The 17,807-nt window shown below is 46.3% G+C and overlaps 1 protein-coding gene across 1 annotated transcript in view; it reads right to left on the bottom strand.

Annotated features, from left to right (window-relative positions):
- Positions 1-2,412: 2,412 nt before the first annotated feature.
- Positions 2,413-17,807, bottom strand: part of LOC138249657 (zinc finger protein 135-like) — a 37,188-nt gene continuing 21,793 nt past the window's right edge. The window contains exon 2 of the mRNA XM_069203617.1: positions 2,413-4,118. Within this exon, the coding sequence (XP_069059718.1) occupies positions 2,854-4,089 (1,236 nt within the window). The 5' untranslated portion in view covers positions 4,090-4,118 and the 3' untranslated portion in view covers positions 2,413-2,853. The remainder of the gene's footprint in view (positions 4,119-17,807) is intronic.

Below are 17,807 nucleotides of genomic sequence, written 5' to 3'. Positions count from 1 at the left end.
TCTTTGGCACACTGAAACAGATTGTTCTTCACAAGGAAGTTCTGGTGTCCAGTGTGCATGAAAAACACAACATGCATTCTGAATGGCTTCTTTGGAGCACTCACCCATGAAATGTGGACTTTAACGTGCCCCATCAAGAAAAGGGAAGCTTATTTCCTATTGTAAAAGTCAAAGGCTGCCCCTTGAATTAATGAAAGGTATACAGGTGCCTAGTGGAGCATCCCAGAAACAATTTATTTGCATTGCAGATATGAACCCAGAGCTGCTGACTTTGGAGCTGAGGAAGCCAGTTCAATCCCAGCGTCACCTCAATGTCCTGTGATTCTGGGCAGATCACTCCATCTTCCTGTACCTGCCCATAAATGAGTGTGTCCTTGTGTAAGGTGACTGGTGCTCATGTAAGTTGCTCCAGAACTTCGATTTCGCACAAGAAGGGTGCGCATATCTTTACATCATCTGCCCACTGCTGTGAGCAGAGAGGATCCATCCTTAAATATAGAAATCCATCCTTCGCCTGGAGAAGCCATCTTGGGGAAGGAGCTAAAGCAACAGGTCTCATTCCAGTGGAAGGTGGTGACAAGATTGTGGGGGTGAGTGAAGGACGGCTGCTCTTCCCCAGGAAATATATGCAACTCGTCTACAGGACTATCCCTTCAGCAAGTGACCCGCCCATCAGAGCACACGTCAGATGACGATCGCTGCATTCACAGCACAACCAAAGTCCTCATCTAGCTCTACAGCAACTGCCATGGGACCTGGACTCTTCCTCCTGCTTGAATACCCTCCACTTGTAGCAGCCCATGGTACATTACTGCTACCCAGTGTTCGTCACTCATACGTTGTTGTGCATAGTGCTGTACCAAGGTGGCAACAGCAGCAGAAACACGTGTCACTTGTGTTCTTTAAGGGACTTTGGTACAAAGAGAAGTGCTCTGGAGAGGGTGAAGACGACGAGTGCGCAGGCGGTAGAAGGGCTCTGGAGAGGGTGGAGGCGAAGAGTGCGCAGGCAGTGAAGTGCTCTGGAGAGGGTGAAGATGAAGAGTGTGCAGGCAGTAGAAGGGCTCTGGAGAGGGTGAAGACGAAGAGTGCGTAGGCGGCAGAAGTGCTCTGGAGAGGGTGAAGACGAAGAGTGCGCAGGCAGTGAAGGGCTCTGGAGAGGGTGGAGACGAAGAGTGTGCACACAGTTGAAGGGCTCTGGAGAGGGTGGAGACGAAGAGTGCGCAGGCGGCAGAAGGGCTCTGGAGAGGGTGAAGATGAACAGTGTGCAGGCAGTGAAGGGCTCTGGAGAGGATGGAGACGAAGAGTGCGCAGGCAGTGAAGGGCTCTGGAGAGGGTGGAGACAAAGAGTGTGCACACAGTTGAAGGGCTCTGGAGAGGGTGGAGACGAAGAGTGCGCAGGCGGCAGAAGGGCTCTGGAGAGGGTGAAGACGACGAGTGCGCAGGCGGTAGAAGGACTCTGAAGAATTCGGTGTTGCTCTGGGGAAGGGAACCCAGAAGAGCGGTCAGGCTGCTTCAGACCCAAACAGACTGACGCTGGGCAGGGTTAACATTTTCCCTTTCTCCTGTTGCTCAAGGGTGGTGCCACTGCTTCTGGTAGCCCCAGCCAGACACCCACTGTAATGTCCTAAAACATTTTCAACCTGTCCTAGTGCACAAGGCATTCAAGGAAGGTGATGGGAGCAGCCGGGACGTCCTTTTGTGTGCAAGGGAAGCTCGCATTACTGGTTTGGACATGGGCTCCTCTCTTCAAGTTGGTTCAGCCTGGTAATATGTTTTCACTACACAAAAGCCAAAATGGCTGGCATTGCCAACACTTAGTTATTCCTTCTCTAGCTTGCTACTGTAATAACCAACAGGACCCACAAGAAGCAGGAGAGCACCAACCACAATTCAAAGAGCCAGTCTGCAGGGCACACAGAAGAGCCGATCACACCACATACTACAGAGGAGGAACATAGTCACTCACTCACCAGTCCAGGAGAAGAGAGGACACTGGGCAGGACACTCGAAGTGAAGGATTGTGTCACAGCAGGGAGGGCTTCAGTAAATGTATGTGGTTTTCTGGGCAAGCAATGATGTGTCTCTAGACAAAGACTTACCATAATATGGACTAAAGAGGGTATCACGTTGACTTCAGTTCAGATGTTGACAGAAGAGACAGGTAACACTAGCACTGGTTCTTTGCACCACAACATAACAGACTGGTAAACAACGTAGTGATACAGACACATGTCTTCGGTGGCACAGCGGCTTCTGCAGTTCTGTAATCAGGACCACGGTCTCGCAATCATGCTCCGTTGTTTAGACTTCAATAGCTTGACGTGAAGAAGGGGGCAACTTTGATGCATTCCAACAGACACAACATGGAGAATTTCACCTTGTTATATCAGTAACTTAACACAAGCATTGTTCACTTTCCGTAAATGTTTATTAATCTCTTTTCTCATTACTAATAATTACATTCATATCTATACTAGATTCATTCATTATTTAAGCACAGAAGAGTTTCAAGAAATGTATACATCCATAATACAATACAATGTATCGAACCGGATTCAGACAGTTCACAGTTCTAGAAAATGTCTGTAAAACCAACATATCCTGCAGCTTCTGGTAAGAACCAGGACCAGTCTCTAGTCAGTCTGGTTTGCACATATAATAATAGAAAGAATGAAAACATTTTATTGTAAACATCCTAGCCAGCAGGTTGTAAAAAATAAAATGAGCTTTAGAGTGACAAGGACCCGTAACCTGTAGGTGTCTGCTGGATGGGAGGAATGGTACAGTACTGGGGTATGTTCTCAGTTCTTCCTTTTCACTTTCTAGAGGTAAAAGTGCTAATAAGATTCCTGTTCATGTGTGTATGCGCTGGTGCCTGATCACGTAGTACGGCTGACGGAAGCCCTTTCCGCAGTAAGCACACGTGTAAGGTTTTGCTTCTGTATGTCTGACTGCCTGGTGCTTAACAAGGGCCGACTTATTCCTAAAACACCTCCCACATACAGAGCATGTGTAAGGTCGCTCCCCAGTATGTGTTCTCTGATGTTTAACTAGGGAAGACTTATCCGTGAAACCCTTTCCACATTCACTGCAGACAAAAGGCTTCTCTCCAGTGTGTGTTCGCTCATGTTTAATTAAGGATGCCTTATGGGTGAAACAATCGCCACATGTGAGACAAGCAAATGGCTTCTCTCCCGTGTGTATCTTCTGATGGGCCGTCAGCTGTGATGACTGACGGAACGTCTTCCCACAGTCGCTACACATATAGGGCCTCTCTCCAGTGTGTGTGCGGTGATGTCTGTCCACGCACGATTTCTGTCTGAATCTCTTCCCACAAACACTGCATTTGTACGGCTTCTCACCTGTGTGTGTTCGCCGGTGTATACTCAGAGATGACGAGTCACCAAAACGCTTTCCACAAAACAGACAACTGTAGGGCTTCTCTCCAGTGTGTTTCCGCTGATGTATGGTTAGAGTGGAGATATGGCTAAAGTTCTTGTTACATTCATTGCAATTGTACTGTTTCTGCCCTATATGTATTTGTTGGTGATTAATCAAGTGGGACGACTGGTTGAACCTCTTCCCGCATTCTTGACACTCATACTGTTTCTCTCCTGTGTGTATGAGCTGGTGTCTTAGCATGTGAGATGAGGAGCCAAACCCCTTCCCACATTCACTGCATGTATATGGTTTCTCTCCTGTATGTGTTTGTTGGTGTTTTATCCTTGTGGATAAATGAGTGAAACTCTTACCACAGATGGGACACACATATGGTTTCTCACCTGTATGAGTCCTTCTGTGGCTGTGGAATGAAGAAAGGTACATATAGCTTTTTCCACATTCAGTACATGTATAAATCCTCTGTTGGGTCTTTCTTCTCTCTGATGTGTTCCCTTGAGTTGGCTGGATTACATTTTCCTCAGTTTTAATGGCTTGAGCCACCCGGTGTAATGTATGATTTTTCTTTTGTATCTTGTGATGCTTCTCTCTAGTTTCTTCCAGTTCTGAGTAATTCACAACTTTCTCTTTTCCTTTTCTTGATTTTAATAAACGAGTCTTCAGAAACTTAGTAAACTCTTCCTGGTCCATTTTCTGAAATTTACTCTGGAACACACTGTCTGTTGGATTGAAATAAAGTTCAGACATATCAAAAGTCATTGTAAACAGATTTGACAAATTAGGTACCACTGGCAAATTTCACATTAAAACAGTCTTGAAAAATCTGGAGACTTTGGTATAAGGAGCTCATTTCCTACACAATGCGGTTCAGTGGCCTTTCATGGAGAAGTAGAACAGGTTTTTACAAAATGAATATATATCAGAAACAAGTCAAAATGAGATGTAGAAAATCAAACTTTGGGACATTTCCCCTTAATGTTCCTATTAGGTGTTTAACAACAATCATTTCTGACTGTATGACAAAGATCAATAAAAGCATCACAGTATTTAAGTGGCCAAACAGCATCACCTGGAACAGATGAGGAGTATATGTATCATGGCCAAAGGCTGATGTCGGCAGCATTGTTTATGTATTGAAACATTTAATGAAATACATTTTATGTAATTTTTTCTAAATGGGAATATTAGAGAGCTGTTTTTTTCAACCTATTTCTGCCTTGAGAGGCACAAGCAGTCGGGGAAAAAACAATCAAGAATACATCTAATTTCCTACGATGAACAATTGTCTTTTCATTTGACTTAATGATGTTTTTGGGGGGGGCGTAGATGGGTGGTGGTGGTGCAGTGGTGGTGCAGTGGTGGTGCGGGTGGTGGGGAGGTGGTGTGTGTGTGTCTCCTCCCACACCCCCATTGCTGTTAGCTACCAGTGTGTCTCTTGCCCCTTCTCAGAACACACCCCTTCTAAACGAACACATTAAAAGGCAGATACAGGCACTGGTCACCTAGAAGCACATCAGAGCTGTTAGAGAATCTACAGGCTCAAAGGCGCATTAGGATTCACAAGCTCGGATCCTGAACCACTGTGATCTTCACAGTACAGGGTTGTGTTAGTAGGGAGGGGTTAGATGCCGTCTATTCTAGGAAATCTAAATGATTCAGAGGGTTGCAGGTCATACAGTCAGGGATTTCCTCAGGAATGATCTTTCCTCCAATCACCGCTCCACCAACATGTAAACATTAGTTTATCATACAAATATTTTGATACTATCATGACATTATGGCCTTCTCCTTTAATAGTATATATGCTATTACAACGTTAATGGATAGAATACAGGCATGGGCTGTGCGGGAGTCATTGCTGCTACTGTGATGCTCATGTTTAGTTCTCACAGTATATTTTCACATGTACAAGCAGAACTTTCTGACACATGGCACGGAAAAGGAACACCTGTGTTTCACACACTTTTTAATCTTATTACTGATGTAAAAGCACCTGCCTCACACTTGCTTAGGAAGAGCATCTTCGTACCACGGCGAGCCTCAGCCTGAAGGACACACTGTTTAATGGAGAACAGCACAAGGCTCTCACATTCTGCAGCGAGGGATGAGCCCATGGAAAAGAAGGTATGTCTCTCTGTAGTGATATTTGTATTTTGACCACTGACTTCGTGACGCACCCCTTTGCGTTTTGCTCAGGTACCCACCGTCACATTAGTGATCACTAGTTAATGACTCCATTTTGTATCAGCTTAGCCTTCGCTTCACTGCCACGTTAAAGGTGCGAGTAGTCTTCCTTACAAACATGTCTTTTCTATTTCTGCGTGTTTTCTTTCTCACCGAAGAGCTAGGACATATCACCGCAGAGCTAGGACATAATATGGAGGAGTTAGTCAGTCAGCAAAATAAAGATGTACTAGACCAATGTTTATGGTGCAGCAGGGAACGGTTTGGCTTTGGGAAGGATGCCTAGGGATTTTGGCCAATTCCCAACGTGTTTCTTTCAAAGCTTTCCTAAACTAGCCAGCATTTTTGAATACTTCTCAATGGGAGGGGCTTTTCCAGATTGGCAGTGGGAGATTCAGAGACCTCAATCAGGATTCAGACGCTGGATGCCTGATATAGATTTCCCGTGAGGGCGGAGATCTTTCTCGCAGTCGAACGGGGTCATCGGCTTGCTGGCAGGAGAAAGATGAAGCACGTAACAGGCCCTAGGGTGATGCATTTTTATTAATTATTTTCTTTGCATTGTGTATGAATATATATACATATATCAATATCAGTGTTTGGATTCTTGCATGTATATCTTTGCTGTGTATAGATTGAAGATTCGGTAAATATGGACTTATTTCATTGTTGCACATTTTAAAAGTACACTTTTTGCAATTCAACCCTTCCTTCATGAACCTTGCGAAAAGCTATAATAAATGTCTTCTTCAGATTAAGAAGTGCATTCCAGTGTGTATATTTTGGCTCAATCAAAAGTAAAGCAAAACACTTTGGCGTAGTCGGCAGGATAAGGATTTGTAGATTAAAAGTGTACATTTAAAAGTGAAAATATGTTTGGCGGGAAGACTAAGACACCTGCTTCTAAAAAAGTGTGTGAAAAGAGTGTTTTTCAATTCTGGATGGTGCCGCGCACCTTATGATGAGTTAAGCTAGTGAATTTTCACATTTGGCTGGTTTATCAGAACAATGGGATGAATGTTTGAATGAAGCAGAACCAGCAAATGTTTTATCTTGCTTAAGAAAAGTACCGGTTGAAGGGAATGATCTTTCAGTTCTTGGAAGACGGGGTGGATACTTTTGTCTGCCTACAGAAAAATGCATGAAAAATGTGAACAGTTAGAAAGGGTAAATGAACAACTGGAAAAGCAGCTTGTGGTTTCAAAGAATAGTGTTAACATATTGTCTTGTCAAAATAAATGATTACAAGATAAGGCAGACATGTATCAAACCATTGCAGAACGTGCTGCAATTAAAGTAGCTCAAAACAAATACCATAAACAGAGGAAGGCTAAATCAGAAAAAGGTCCATTTAGTCATTGCTAACGCTGGTTTGGATTGGTGCCCAGATTCATCTTGGATTAATAGCTTTTGGACCAGCAGTGATCCGTCAAACTCTAGTGATGAGGAAGGTAAAGGTGGTGGGGAACAGGGGTACCATACAGGAGCAGAATGTAGTGCATGCACAACCAATATTTAGACGAAAATTGCAGTGCACACCACAACATCCGGCTGGAGTTGCACTACATGCTCTAGAAAATTGTACTCAGCAAGAAGTAAATGACATTATGGATCGCTTTAACCCCTTCACTGCCAGGCCTTTTCCCCTCCTGTGGCGAGCTTTTTTTTGGCTATTTGGGGAAGTTTGCACTTAGGCCCTCATAACTTTTTGTTCACATAAGCTACCCACGGCAGAATTGCATCCTTTTTTCCCCAACATCCTAGGGATTCTAGAGATATCCAGACTTTGTGGGTTTCCCCGAAGGAGACCAAGAAATTAGCCAAAATACAGTGAAAATTGTGTTTTTTCCCAAAAATTGGAAAAAAGGGCTGCAGAAGATGGCTCGTGGTTTTTTCCCTGAAAATGGCATCCACAAAAGGTTTGCGGTGGCGAGTTCACCATCATCCCAGCTTTAAGGAACAGGCAGACTTGATTTAGAAAACCTAATTTTTCAATACAATTTTGACATTTTACTGGGATATACCCCATTTTTACTATTTTTGTGTGCTTTCCGCCTCCTTCCAGTTAGTAACATTTCTGAAAAGTAGACAAAAATCTGAATTCAGCAAGGGGTCATTTGTGTAGATCCTACAAGTGTTTCCTATAGAAAATAACAGCTGAAATAAAAATATATTGAAATTGAGGTGAAAAAAACAGCCATTTTTCTCCACGTTTTACTCTGTAACTTTTTCCTGCGATGTCAGATTTTATTACCGTTACGTCCGCTGGACTCTTCTGGTTGCTGGGATATATAGGGCTTGTAGGTTCATCAAGAACCCTAGGTACCCAGAGCCAATAAATGAGCTGCACCTTGCAATGGGTTCTTATTCTATAACGGGTATACAGCAATTCATTTGCTGAAATATAAAAAGTGAAAAATAGGTATCAAGAAAACCTTGTATTTCCAAAATGGCCACAAGATAAGGTGTTGAGAAGCAGTGGTTATTTGCACATCTCTGAATTCCAGGGTGCCCATGCTAGCGTGTGAATTACAGGGCATTTCTTAAATAGACGTTTTTTTTACACACCGTCTTACATTTGGAAGGAAAAAATGTAGAGAAAGACAAGGGGCAATAACACTTGTTTTGCTATTCTGTGTTCCCCCAAGTCTCCTGATGAAAATGGTACCTCACTTGTGTGGATAGGCCTAGCACCCGCGACAGGAAATGCCCCAAAACACAACATGGACACATCACATTTTCACAAAGAAAACAGGTGTTTTTTGCAAAGTGCCTACCTGTGGATTTTGGCCTCTACCTCAGCCGACACCTAGGGAAACCTGGCAAACCTGAGCAGTTTTGAAAACTAGACACCTAGGGGAATCCAAGATGGGGTGACTTGTGGGGCTCTGACCAGGTTCTGTTACCCAGAATCCTTTGCAAACCTCAATTTGGCCAAAAAACACTTTTTCCTCTCAATTTGGTGACAAAAAGTTCTGGAATCTGGGAGGAGCCACAAATTTCCTTCCACCTAGCGTTCCCCAAAGTCTCCCATTAAAAATGGTACCTCACTTGTGTGGGTAGGCCTAGCGCTCACGAAAGGAAATGGCCCAAAACACAACGTGGACACATCACATTTGTTCACAGAAAACAGAGGTGTTTTTTTTACAAAGTGCCTATCTGTGGATAGTGGACTCTCGCTCAGCCGGCACCTGGGGAAACCTAGCAAACCAGCGCATTTTTTAAAACTAGACACCTAGGGGAATTCAAGATGGGGTGACCTTTGGGGGATTCTGACCAGGTTCTGTTACCCAGAATCCTTTGCAAACTTCAAAATTTGGCCCAAAAAAAACTTTTTCCTCTCATTTCGGTTATAGAAACTTCTGGAATCTGAGAGGAGCCACAAATTTCCTTCCACCCAGCGTTCCCCCAAGTCTCCCGATAAAAATGGTACCTCACTTTTGTGGGTGGGCCTACTGCCTGCAAAAGGAAATGCCCCAAAACACTATCTGGACACATCAAAATTATCAAATACAAAACTACCTGTTTTTTCAGGGGGGCACCTTCGTTTTTGGTCCTGGGCTCAGCAGCCTTCTAGGGAAACCTACCAAACCCAGACATTTCTGAAAACTAGACAACCAAGGGATTCCAGGGAGGTGTGACTTGCGTGGATCCCCCAATGTTTTTTTTATCCAGACTCCTCAGCAAACCTCAAATTTAGCTACAAAAATCAAATTTTTCCAACATTTCTGTGGGATCACTGCACCAGGACACATTTCAAACCACTCAATGTTCCCCTCAATCTCCCTGTAAAAATGATACCTCATTTGTGTAGGTGGGCCAAGTGCTTGTGAAAGGGAAGAGCCAAAAACATGTAGATATTGAGGGGGAACAAAGAGGGTCCCAAAAGGGCAGTTTGCAAAAAAACATTTTTAGGCTGAATTTTTATCGGTATAGATGAGACAATGCTGAGTGGTAGGAATTTTGTGGATTCCTGCAGATTCCGGAAGGTTCCACTACAAATACGTGGGAAAAATGTGTGATTTCCAGCAAAGTTGGAGGTATGCAGGGGATTGTGGGTACAAAAATGGTGCGGGTGCAAGTGAATCACCCAGATCTTTAGTTTTCAGATGTGTCTAGGTCTTGTGGATTTTTCTACATGGCAGCATCCCAAAGTACATAAAGTGCAGCCCTCACCATTCCAAGTGGGACGATTTTGAGAGTAAGCCAAGCTCTCATGGCCCAAATGTAAATCTAAAACCAAAAATAATCAAATGTCTTCTGCTTGCTGTGGTATAAGATGTTTTAGTTTGCGGGGGAAAGCTGAAAGACTGTTGCCCCCTTCAGTTTAGGTGGGGGTGTAACCAGGCCCATACTGGTTGGTAGCCACCACCCCAATATATATATTTTTTTAATTCCCTGGCATCTAGTAGATTTTCTGTCCCCCCCAACCCCCTTGGGTGTGGATCAGGGGTAATTGCCCCATCTGCCCACTGGTGGGCAGAACAACTTTGGCCCCATTTATTTGGGGTGTTGGTACGGCCATAGCCCACCATCTTATTTTTGAAAAAAAAAACTTCCCTGGCCTCTGGTGGGCTTTCTGCCCCCCCTTCCAAAAATAGGCCCATCTGCCCCCAATGGGGGGCAGATATGGCCAACAGTAATGTGCCCCCATAGGGGGGGCGACCCTTACCCAAGGGGCTGCCCCCCTAAAGAAAACACACGCATACACACACACCAATCCCTGGTGCCTAAGTGGTTTCTGCCCCCATAGGGGCAGATTGGCCTAACAAAAAATCGTCCGATCTGCCCCCAAAGGGGGGCAGAAATAGTCTAAATACAATTTGCCCCCCAGGGGAGCGACCTTGACTAAGGGGTCGCTCCCCACCTCTAAAAAACAAAACAAAAGGCGCCTAGAGGTTTCTGCCACACCTGGGGGCAGATCGGCCTAATAACAATAGCCCAACCTGCCCCCGGGGGAGCAGAAAAGGCCTAAAATAAATTCCCCCTCCCCCAGGGAACAACCCTTGCCTAAGGGGTTGCTCCCCACCTCTAAAAAACTAAACAATTTTTTTTTTTTTTATCTCTGTCACCTACAGGCTTTGGGGGGCAGAAATGGCCTAAAATATATCTGCCCCCCCCCACACCCCCGTGGGAGCGACCCTTGCCTACGGGGTCGATCCCGTCGCTCCCCACCTTTAAAAAACAAAGCAAAAAAAAATTTTTTTTTTTTTATCCCTGGCGCCTAGAGGTTTCTGCCACACCTGGGGGCAGATCGGCCTAATAACAAAAGGGTGGGGGGGGGAGGGGGGGCAGAAAAGCCCTAAAATAAATTTGATCCCCCTACCAGGGATCCTACATGATCTGTGTAAATAGATCCCACATGGACAAGGTCATTAGAGGGGTTCCTTCCAGTTGCCATCGAAACTGCACGTACCTTACTGCATAACTCAGCCTTTGTGTCTCCAAGGAGTCTGCCCTACAGGCATCATCCCAAGGTTACAAGGGTTGGGGGTGCGCTTCTCATAGACATGGTACTGGCATATTGGGGGTCATTCCGACCCTGGCGGTCCAAGACCGCCAGGGCCGGGGACCACGGAAGCACCGCCAACAGGCTGGCGGTGCTTCCCAGCCCATTCTGACCGCGGCGGTAAAGCCGCAGTCAGAAAAGGGAATCCGGCGGGATTTCCCCTGCATGGGCTGAATCTCCATGGCGGCCATGGAGATTCCGACCCCCTTCCCGCCATCCTGTTTCTGGCGGTTTTTACCGCCAGGAACAGGATGGCGGGAACAGGCGTCGTGGGGCCCCCTAACAGGGCCCCATAAAGATTTTCACTGTCTGCTTAGCAGACAGTGAAAATCGCGACGGGTGCAACTGCACCCGTCGCACCCCTGCAACTCCGCCAGCTCCATTCGGAGCCGGCTTCATTGTTGCAGGGCCTTTCCCGCTGGGCCGGCGGGCACTCTTTTGGCGGTCGCCCGCCGTCCCAGCGGGAAAGCCAGAATGGCATCCGCGGTCTTCTGACCGCGGAGCGGCCATTTGGCGGTGACCGCATGGCGGGCGGCGACCGCCGCGGTCAGAATGACCGCCATTATGTTTATCACACCTAGCTCTCTTTAGAGATTAGATTCTCTTTGCTAGGAATTTTATAGCTCATGTTCATTGTAAGATGGTGTTTTTTTTTTATATTCACAGCTCTCATCTTCACAAATGGGCTTCTTTTACTGTTCATTATCCTAATCATTGCAGCTCATGCATTTTAACGTAGATTGCAGTCTTCTCAATAAATATATTGAGAACTCTCCTGCATCTCCTTCATTGCCTGTGTGCGACTGTAGGAGGCTGGCCTGGTTTGTAGTGGGTACCAAAGGTACTTACACCTTATACCAGGTCCAGGTATCCTTTATTAGTGAAATGATGTCAGTGTCTAGAAGCCAGGCTCTCTAGGGGTAGTGTGGATGAGCAGCCAAGGCCTAACTAGGAGACATGCAAAGCTCATGCATTACCATTGTAGTCACAAAGTACTCACACACATGAAAGAAAATACTCAGTGTTACAAAAATAAATGTACTTTTTTCTTGACGCAAATACCAAAAATACCATATAGACTATACTTCCTTAGGAGGTAAGTAATACACAAATTATTCAAATTAGTATGCAAAAACAGGTGTAAAAACAGTACAATTAGTGCAAATCATAATAGTTAGAAATAGGCCTAGGGGGAACACAAATCATATACTAAGAAAGTGGAATGCAAATGCCGGTTTCCCACCTAGGCAAGTGTAGTGTGTAGAGGGGTGCTGGGAGTACTAGAAAACACCAAAAGGTAACTACTAGAACCAATCCCAGAGCCCAGAAAAGCAAGAGTAAAACACAGTAGCTTTCCCAGAGCACACACAGAAACGAGAAAGAAGAGTATGCAAGAACCTGAAGAGACTGCAAGACACCAACAGCGGATTCCTGGACCTGAAGACCTGTGGAAGAAGGGGATCAAGTCCAAGAAGCACAGAGGAGTCCAGGGAGAACAGGAGCCCCTGCTAAGCCGGATGAAGGTGCAAAAGTAGAACCACAGGTGAAGAAGAACAGTAAGTACTGCAACCAAGAAGACGGGGTCGGGTTTCTGGTTAGTGCAAGTGATGTCCACGCTGGGCAGAGGATTGTAGTCTGGTTTCCGTCGCTGGAGTCTGCCAACAAGTCTTGGCACACGCAAAGCTCGCAGTTAGCAGAAAATGGCGCTGACCAGGACCAGGAAGGACCTGGTGGACAATACCCAGGTGGGGCAGACGAAGGGGGCTCTCAGCAACTCAGAAAGCCCACAGAAGACCAGGCAGTGAGCACAGGAGTCCCACAGCACAGGGACAAAGAAAGGTGCAAAAGAGGACCGCACAGCATGACGACCAAGGCTCCCCCGGAGAACCACTCAGGAAGCTGTGCGTCGCACGATAAGAGTGCTGGGGGCCGGAGCTGTAAGATGTACAAAGAACTTCATGGAAGGATGCAAAAAAGCCTTGGCAGCTGCAAAATACGCGGTGCACGGGGTGCTGTCTTGAGTGGGGAGGCAAGCTCTTATCTCGACCTAAGTTGAACAGTGGGACGTCAGGACCGTCTGACCACTTCAGTCCACCACCTGTGATGCAGGATCCATGCAGCTCAGCAGGACAGGGGATGCATGCAGCTGGTTGTTGTTGCAGTAGGTGTCTGCTGAAGCAGGGGAGTAACTCCTTCACCCCAAGGGAGATTCCTTCGCTCTTCTGGTGCAGGCTGACGACGGGCTGTCCTCAGGATGCACGACAGGGAAACAGTTGCAGTTGCTGGCAGGAGTGGAAGATACAATGTTGCAGAAGACGGCTTGCTTCTTTGTTGCAGTCTGTAGGGTCCAGATGCAGTTTCTTCGGTGAGAAGTTGAAGTGGAGGATGTAGAGGACTCCTGCTGGAGCTAACTGGGTAAGCACCTATCAGAGGGCTCTGATATCAACTGCTGGCACTGGCCACACAGATGCTCCCAGAGTTCCCTCACAACTTAGAATCCAAGATGGCAAAACCTAGGGACCCTCTGGAGGAGCTCAGAGCACCACCCCTGGAGTGGTGATGGATAGGGGAGTGGTCACTCCCCTTTCCTTTGTCCAGTTTCGTGCCAGAGCAGAGGCTGGGGGTCCCTGAAGCAGTGTAGACTGGATTATGCAAGGAGGGCACCATCTGTGCACTTCAAAGCATTTCCAGTGGACTGGGGAAGCTACCCCTCACAAGCCTGTAACACCTATTTCCAAAGGGAGAGGTGTAACACCCCTGTCCCAAAGGAAATCTTTTGTTCTGCCTTCCTGGGCTCAAGCTTTTTAAGAAACAGGAGGACAGAAACTAGTCTGTGAGGTGGCAGTAGCTGGGGCTGCTTGGAAAACCTCGGAAGGCTGTAATGGCAATACTGGGGGTCCTCTAAGGAGGTCCCAGAGTGCATGGGATCATACAACCAATGCTTGTAAAAGCATGGGGATATGATTCCTACAGGTTTGATACCAAACATGCCTATGTTCAGCGTTACCAATATGTAGCTGGACATAGGTAGTGACCTATGTCCAGTACACACATAAAATGGCATCCCCGCACTCACAAAGTCTGGGAAAATGGTCCTAGAGGTCGTGGAGGCACCTCTGCTTGTGCAGGGGTGCCCTCACACACAGGTACTTTAACCTGCCCTCTGGGCTGGAGAGCCTGCGATAGGGGTGACATAAGTGACCTGGTGCAGTGTAAATGGCAGTGAAAGGGTGCCTGCACCTTTTCACACAGGCTGCAATGGCAGTCTTGCAGAAGCCTTTGCATGAGTTCCCTATGGGTGGCAAAATATATGCTGCAGCGCATAGGGATCCCCTGGAACCACAATGCCCTGGGTACCTAAGTACCATATACTAGAGACTAATAAGGGGGCACCAGTATGCCAATTGTGAGTGGAATACTGTGTTAACAGTATCCAGTGACCAATCTGGAGGGAGAGAGCATAACTACTGGGGACCTGATTAGCAGGATCCCTGTAGACACAGTCAAGCACACTGACATCAGGCAGAAAATGGGGGTAACCATGCCAAGAAAGAGTGTACTTTCCTACACCTCCCCCCCACAACCCTCCTCCCCAAAACAAGGGACAATAAGGCTAATGTTGCACACAAGTTTTCATTGTCTAAGTGGAAATATCTGGAGTCTCCATCTGCATTGGAGTGGTTACTTCCAGGTCTATGTTCCACTGTAAAGTTCATACCCTGTAGGGAAATGGACCACCTAAACAATTTTGGGTTTTCTTCTTCTATCTGCTTAAGCCACAAGAGAGGTTTGTGGTCTGTCTGAACAATGAAGTGAGTACCAAAGAGGTATGGTCTCAACTTCTTCAAGACCCAGACCAAAAGCAGAAGCCTCCCTCTCTATGGCTAACGCTTTTCCCTGGGGGTCAACCTTCTGCTGATAAAAGCAATTGGTTGGTCCTGGCCCTCTGTATTAAGCAGTTAGAGAACTGCCCCACCCCTACCTCTGAAGCATCAGTCTGAACTATTAACATCTTGGAGTAGTTTGGGCTTTTTAGGACAGGCACAGAGCACATGGCCTGTTTTAGCTCCTCACAAGCTTTTTGACAGCTGGCTGTCCATAATACCTTTTTAGGCATCTTCTTGGATGTAAGGTCATTAAGAGGGGCAACAATGGAGACATAATTCTTAATGAACCTCCTGTAATATCCAGTGAGGCCTAGAAAGTCTCGGAGTCCAATCTAAAATAGTCTGGATCTTCCCCTCTAGTAGTTCAATCTGTTCTCCACCAATCAGGTGTCCCAGATAAACCACTTTCCCCTGCCCTATCTGGCACTTTGAAGCCTTGATAATAAGGCCTGCTTTTTGCAGAGCCTCCAAAACTTTCCATAGGTGGACCAAGTGATCCTCTTAGGTGGAGCTAAAGACAGATATGTCATCTAGATATGCTGCAATAAAGGCTTCCAGACATTGGAGGACTGTATTCACCAACCTCTGAAAAGTGGCAGGTGCATTCTTCAAACCAAAGGGCATAACTGTAAACTGATAATGCCAGCCAAAGGTTGAGAAAGCAGTCTTGGGTTTTGCATCTTGTGACAATTTGATCTGCCAATACCCTGCAGTCAAGTCAAAAGTGCTTAGATACTTGGCAGATGCCGGTGAATCTATTAGCTCATCTGCCCTGGGTATAGGGTGAGCATCAGTCTTAGTGACTGTGTTGAGCCCTCTATAACCTGCACAGACTCTCATCTCTCTTTTCCCATCCTGGGAGTGAGGTTTTGGTACCAGCACCACTGGGCTAGCACAGGGGCTAACAGAGTGCTCAATCATTCCTAGGCCAAGCATCTTCTGGACTTCAGCTTTGATGCAATCCCTAAAATGATCAGGTTGCCTATAAATTTTACTTTTAACGGGCAAACTATCTCCTGTGTCAAGGGTGTGTTCACACCATGTACTCTGACCAGGTGTTAGAGAAAAGAGTTCAGAGAACTGACCTAGGAGGTTCCTGCAGTCCTCCTTCCGAGATTCAGTAAGGTAGTCTGCTAGGACCACTCCATCTACTGGGCCATCAGCTTCAGTACTGGAGAAGAGATCAGGAGAGGGTCACACTCTTCCTCCTGTCCCTCATCAGTGGTCATGAGTTGGGTTAAGTCAGCCCTGTCATAGTAGGGCTTTAGGCGGTTTACATGAAGTACTCTAAGTAAGTGACCTCACCCTATTTCTCCACTATAATGTGTAGTCCGCACCATTTATCTTGGAGTGCCCTTAGTGCCACAGGCTCCAGGACCCACACTGTCTTGCGTGGTTGGTACACTGTCAGGACAGCCTTTTGGTCATGCCATTGCTTCTGCGATTCTTGGCTTGTCTGAAGGTGCTTAGTGGCCTTCTTCATGCACTCAGCCATTCTGGATCTTAGGCCAAGCACATAGTCCACTATATCTTGTTGGGGGGGGGGGGGCTTCAGGGGTTGCTCCCAACCCTCCTTGACACGAGCTAATGGACCCCTAACAGGGTGACCAAAGAGGAGTTCAAAGGGGCTGAAGCCCACTCCTTTCTGGGATACCTCACAGTAGGCAAAGAGGAGGCATGGTAACAGGACATCCCATCTCCTTCTGAGTTTTTCAGAGAGACCCATACTCTTCCTACATTGCTTTCAAGTATGCAGATATGAAGTTGCTACCCCCGTCGGATACAACCTCTTTTGGGAAACCTACCCTGGAAAAGATTCCCAGTAGGGCTTTGGCACATGCAGGAGTTGTAGTGGTCCTAAGAGGTATGGCTTCTGGATACCTGGTGGCATAGTTTACCACCATCAGAATTAATCTGTTTCCAGAAGCTGTGGGAGGGTCAAAGGGGCCAACAATATCAACCCCTATCCTTTCAAAGGGTACCCCAACCACTGGCAGTGGGATTAAGGGGGCCGTTGGAGTGCCACTGGCTTGACAAGTGACAGAGGAGTGACAACACTCCTTAGCATCTTCAGACGTGTGAGGCCAATGAAAGTGATGGTCTTAGATTTGCCCCAGATGTCCTGCAAGGGGAGTATTATGCGCCAAGGTTAACAAAAATTCTGTGTATTGCAAGGGAACGGTCGGTCTCCTGGTGGCACCAGGTTTTGAATCCCTTGCCTCAGAAATACAAGAGATTGTTCTCCCCGTACACCCTCTGGGTGCCGCTGATATCCCCTGCCTCTTCTTTGACAGCTTGCTGTTTCAAACCCTCAAGTGTGGGACAAGTCTGTTGAGCCACACTTAACTCCTCCCTGGCAGCCCCCTGCACCTAAGAGTTCATCTGTATCAGCCTGAAGTTCTTCAGGTGTAGGTTCTGTCCAGGTAGTTGACTCCTCATCCTCAAAAGGGGAATCATTAGTGGAGGGAGGGTTTAGTAGGCTGGCCTAGTTTGTAGTGGGTACTTATGGTACTTACACCTTATACCAGGTCATGTTATCCCTTATTAGTGAAATGTAGGCAGTGTCAGGTAGCTGTAGGCAGAGCAGCCAAGGCTGAACTAGGGGACATGCAAAGCTCTTGCAATACCACTGTAGTCACATAGTACTTACACACAATAAAAGACAATACTCAGTGTTACCAAAAAAAAGGTACTTTATTTTAGTGAAACAAGGCCAACAATATCTTAGAGGCTAGACTCCCTTAGGAGGTATGTATTATACACAAAATATACACTAGTAACCAAAATCAGATAAATAAACAGTCATAAAATAGGTCAAACTGTGAAAA

The sequence above is a fragment of the Pleurodeles waltl genome, chromosome 8 (genome assembly GCF_031143425.1).
Source record: "Pleurodeles waltl isolate 20211129_DDA chromosome 8, aPleWal1.hap1.20221129, whole genome shotgun sequence".
In the NCBI taxonomy this organism is placed as follows: Eukaryota; Metazoa; Chordata; class Amphibia; order Caudata; family Salamandridae; genus Pleurodeles; species Pleurodeles waltl.
This window is presented reverse-complemented; position numbering and strand designations above follow the sequence as displayed.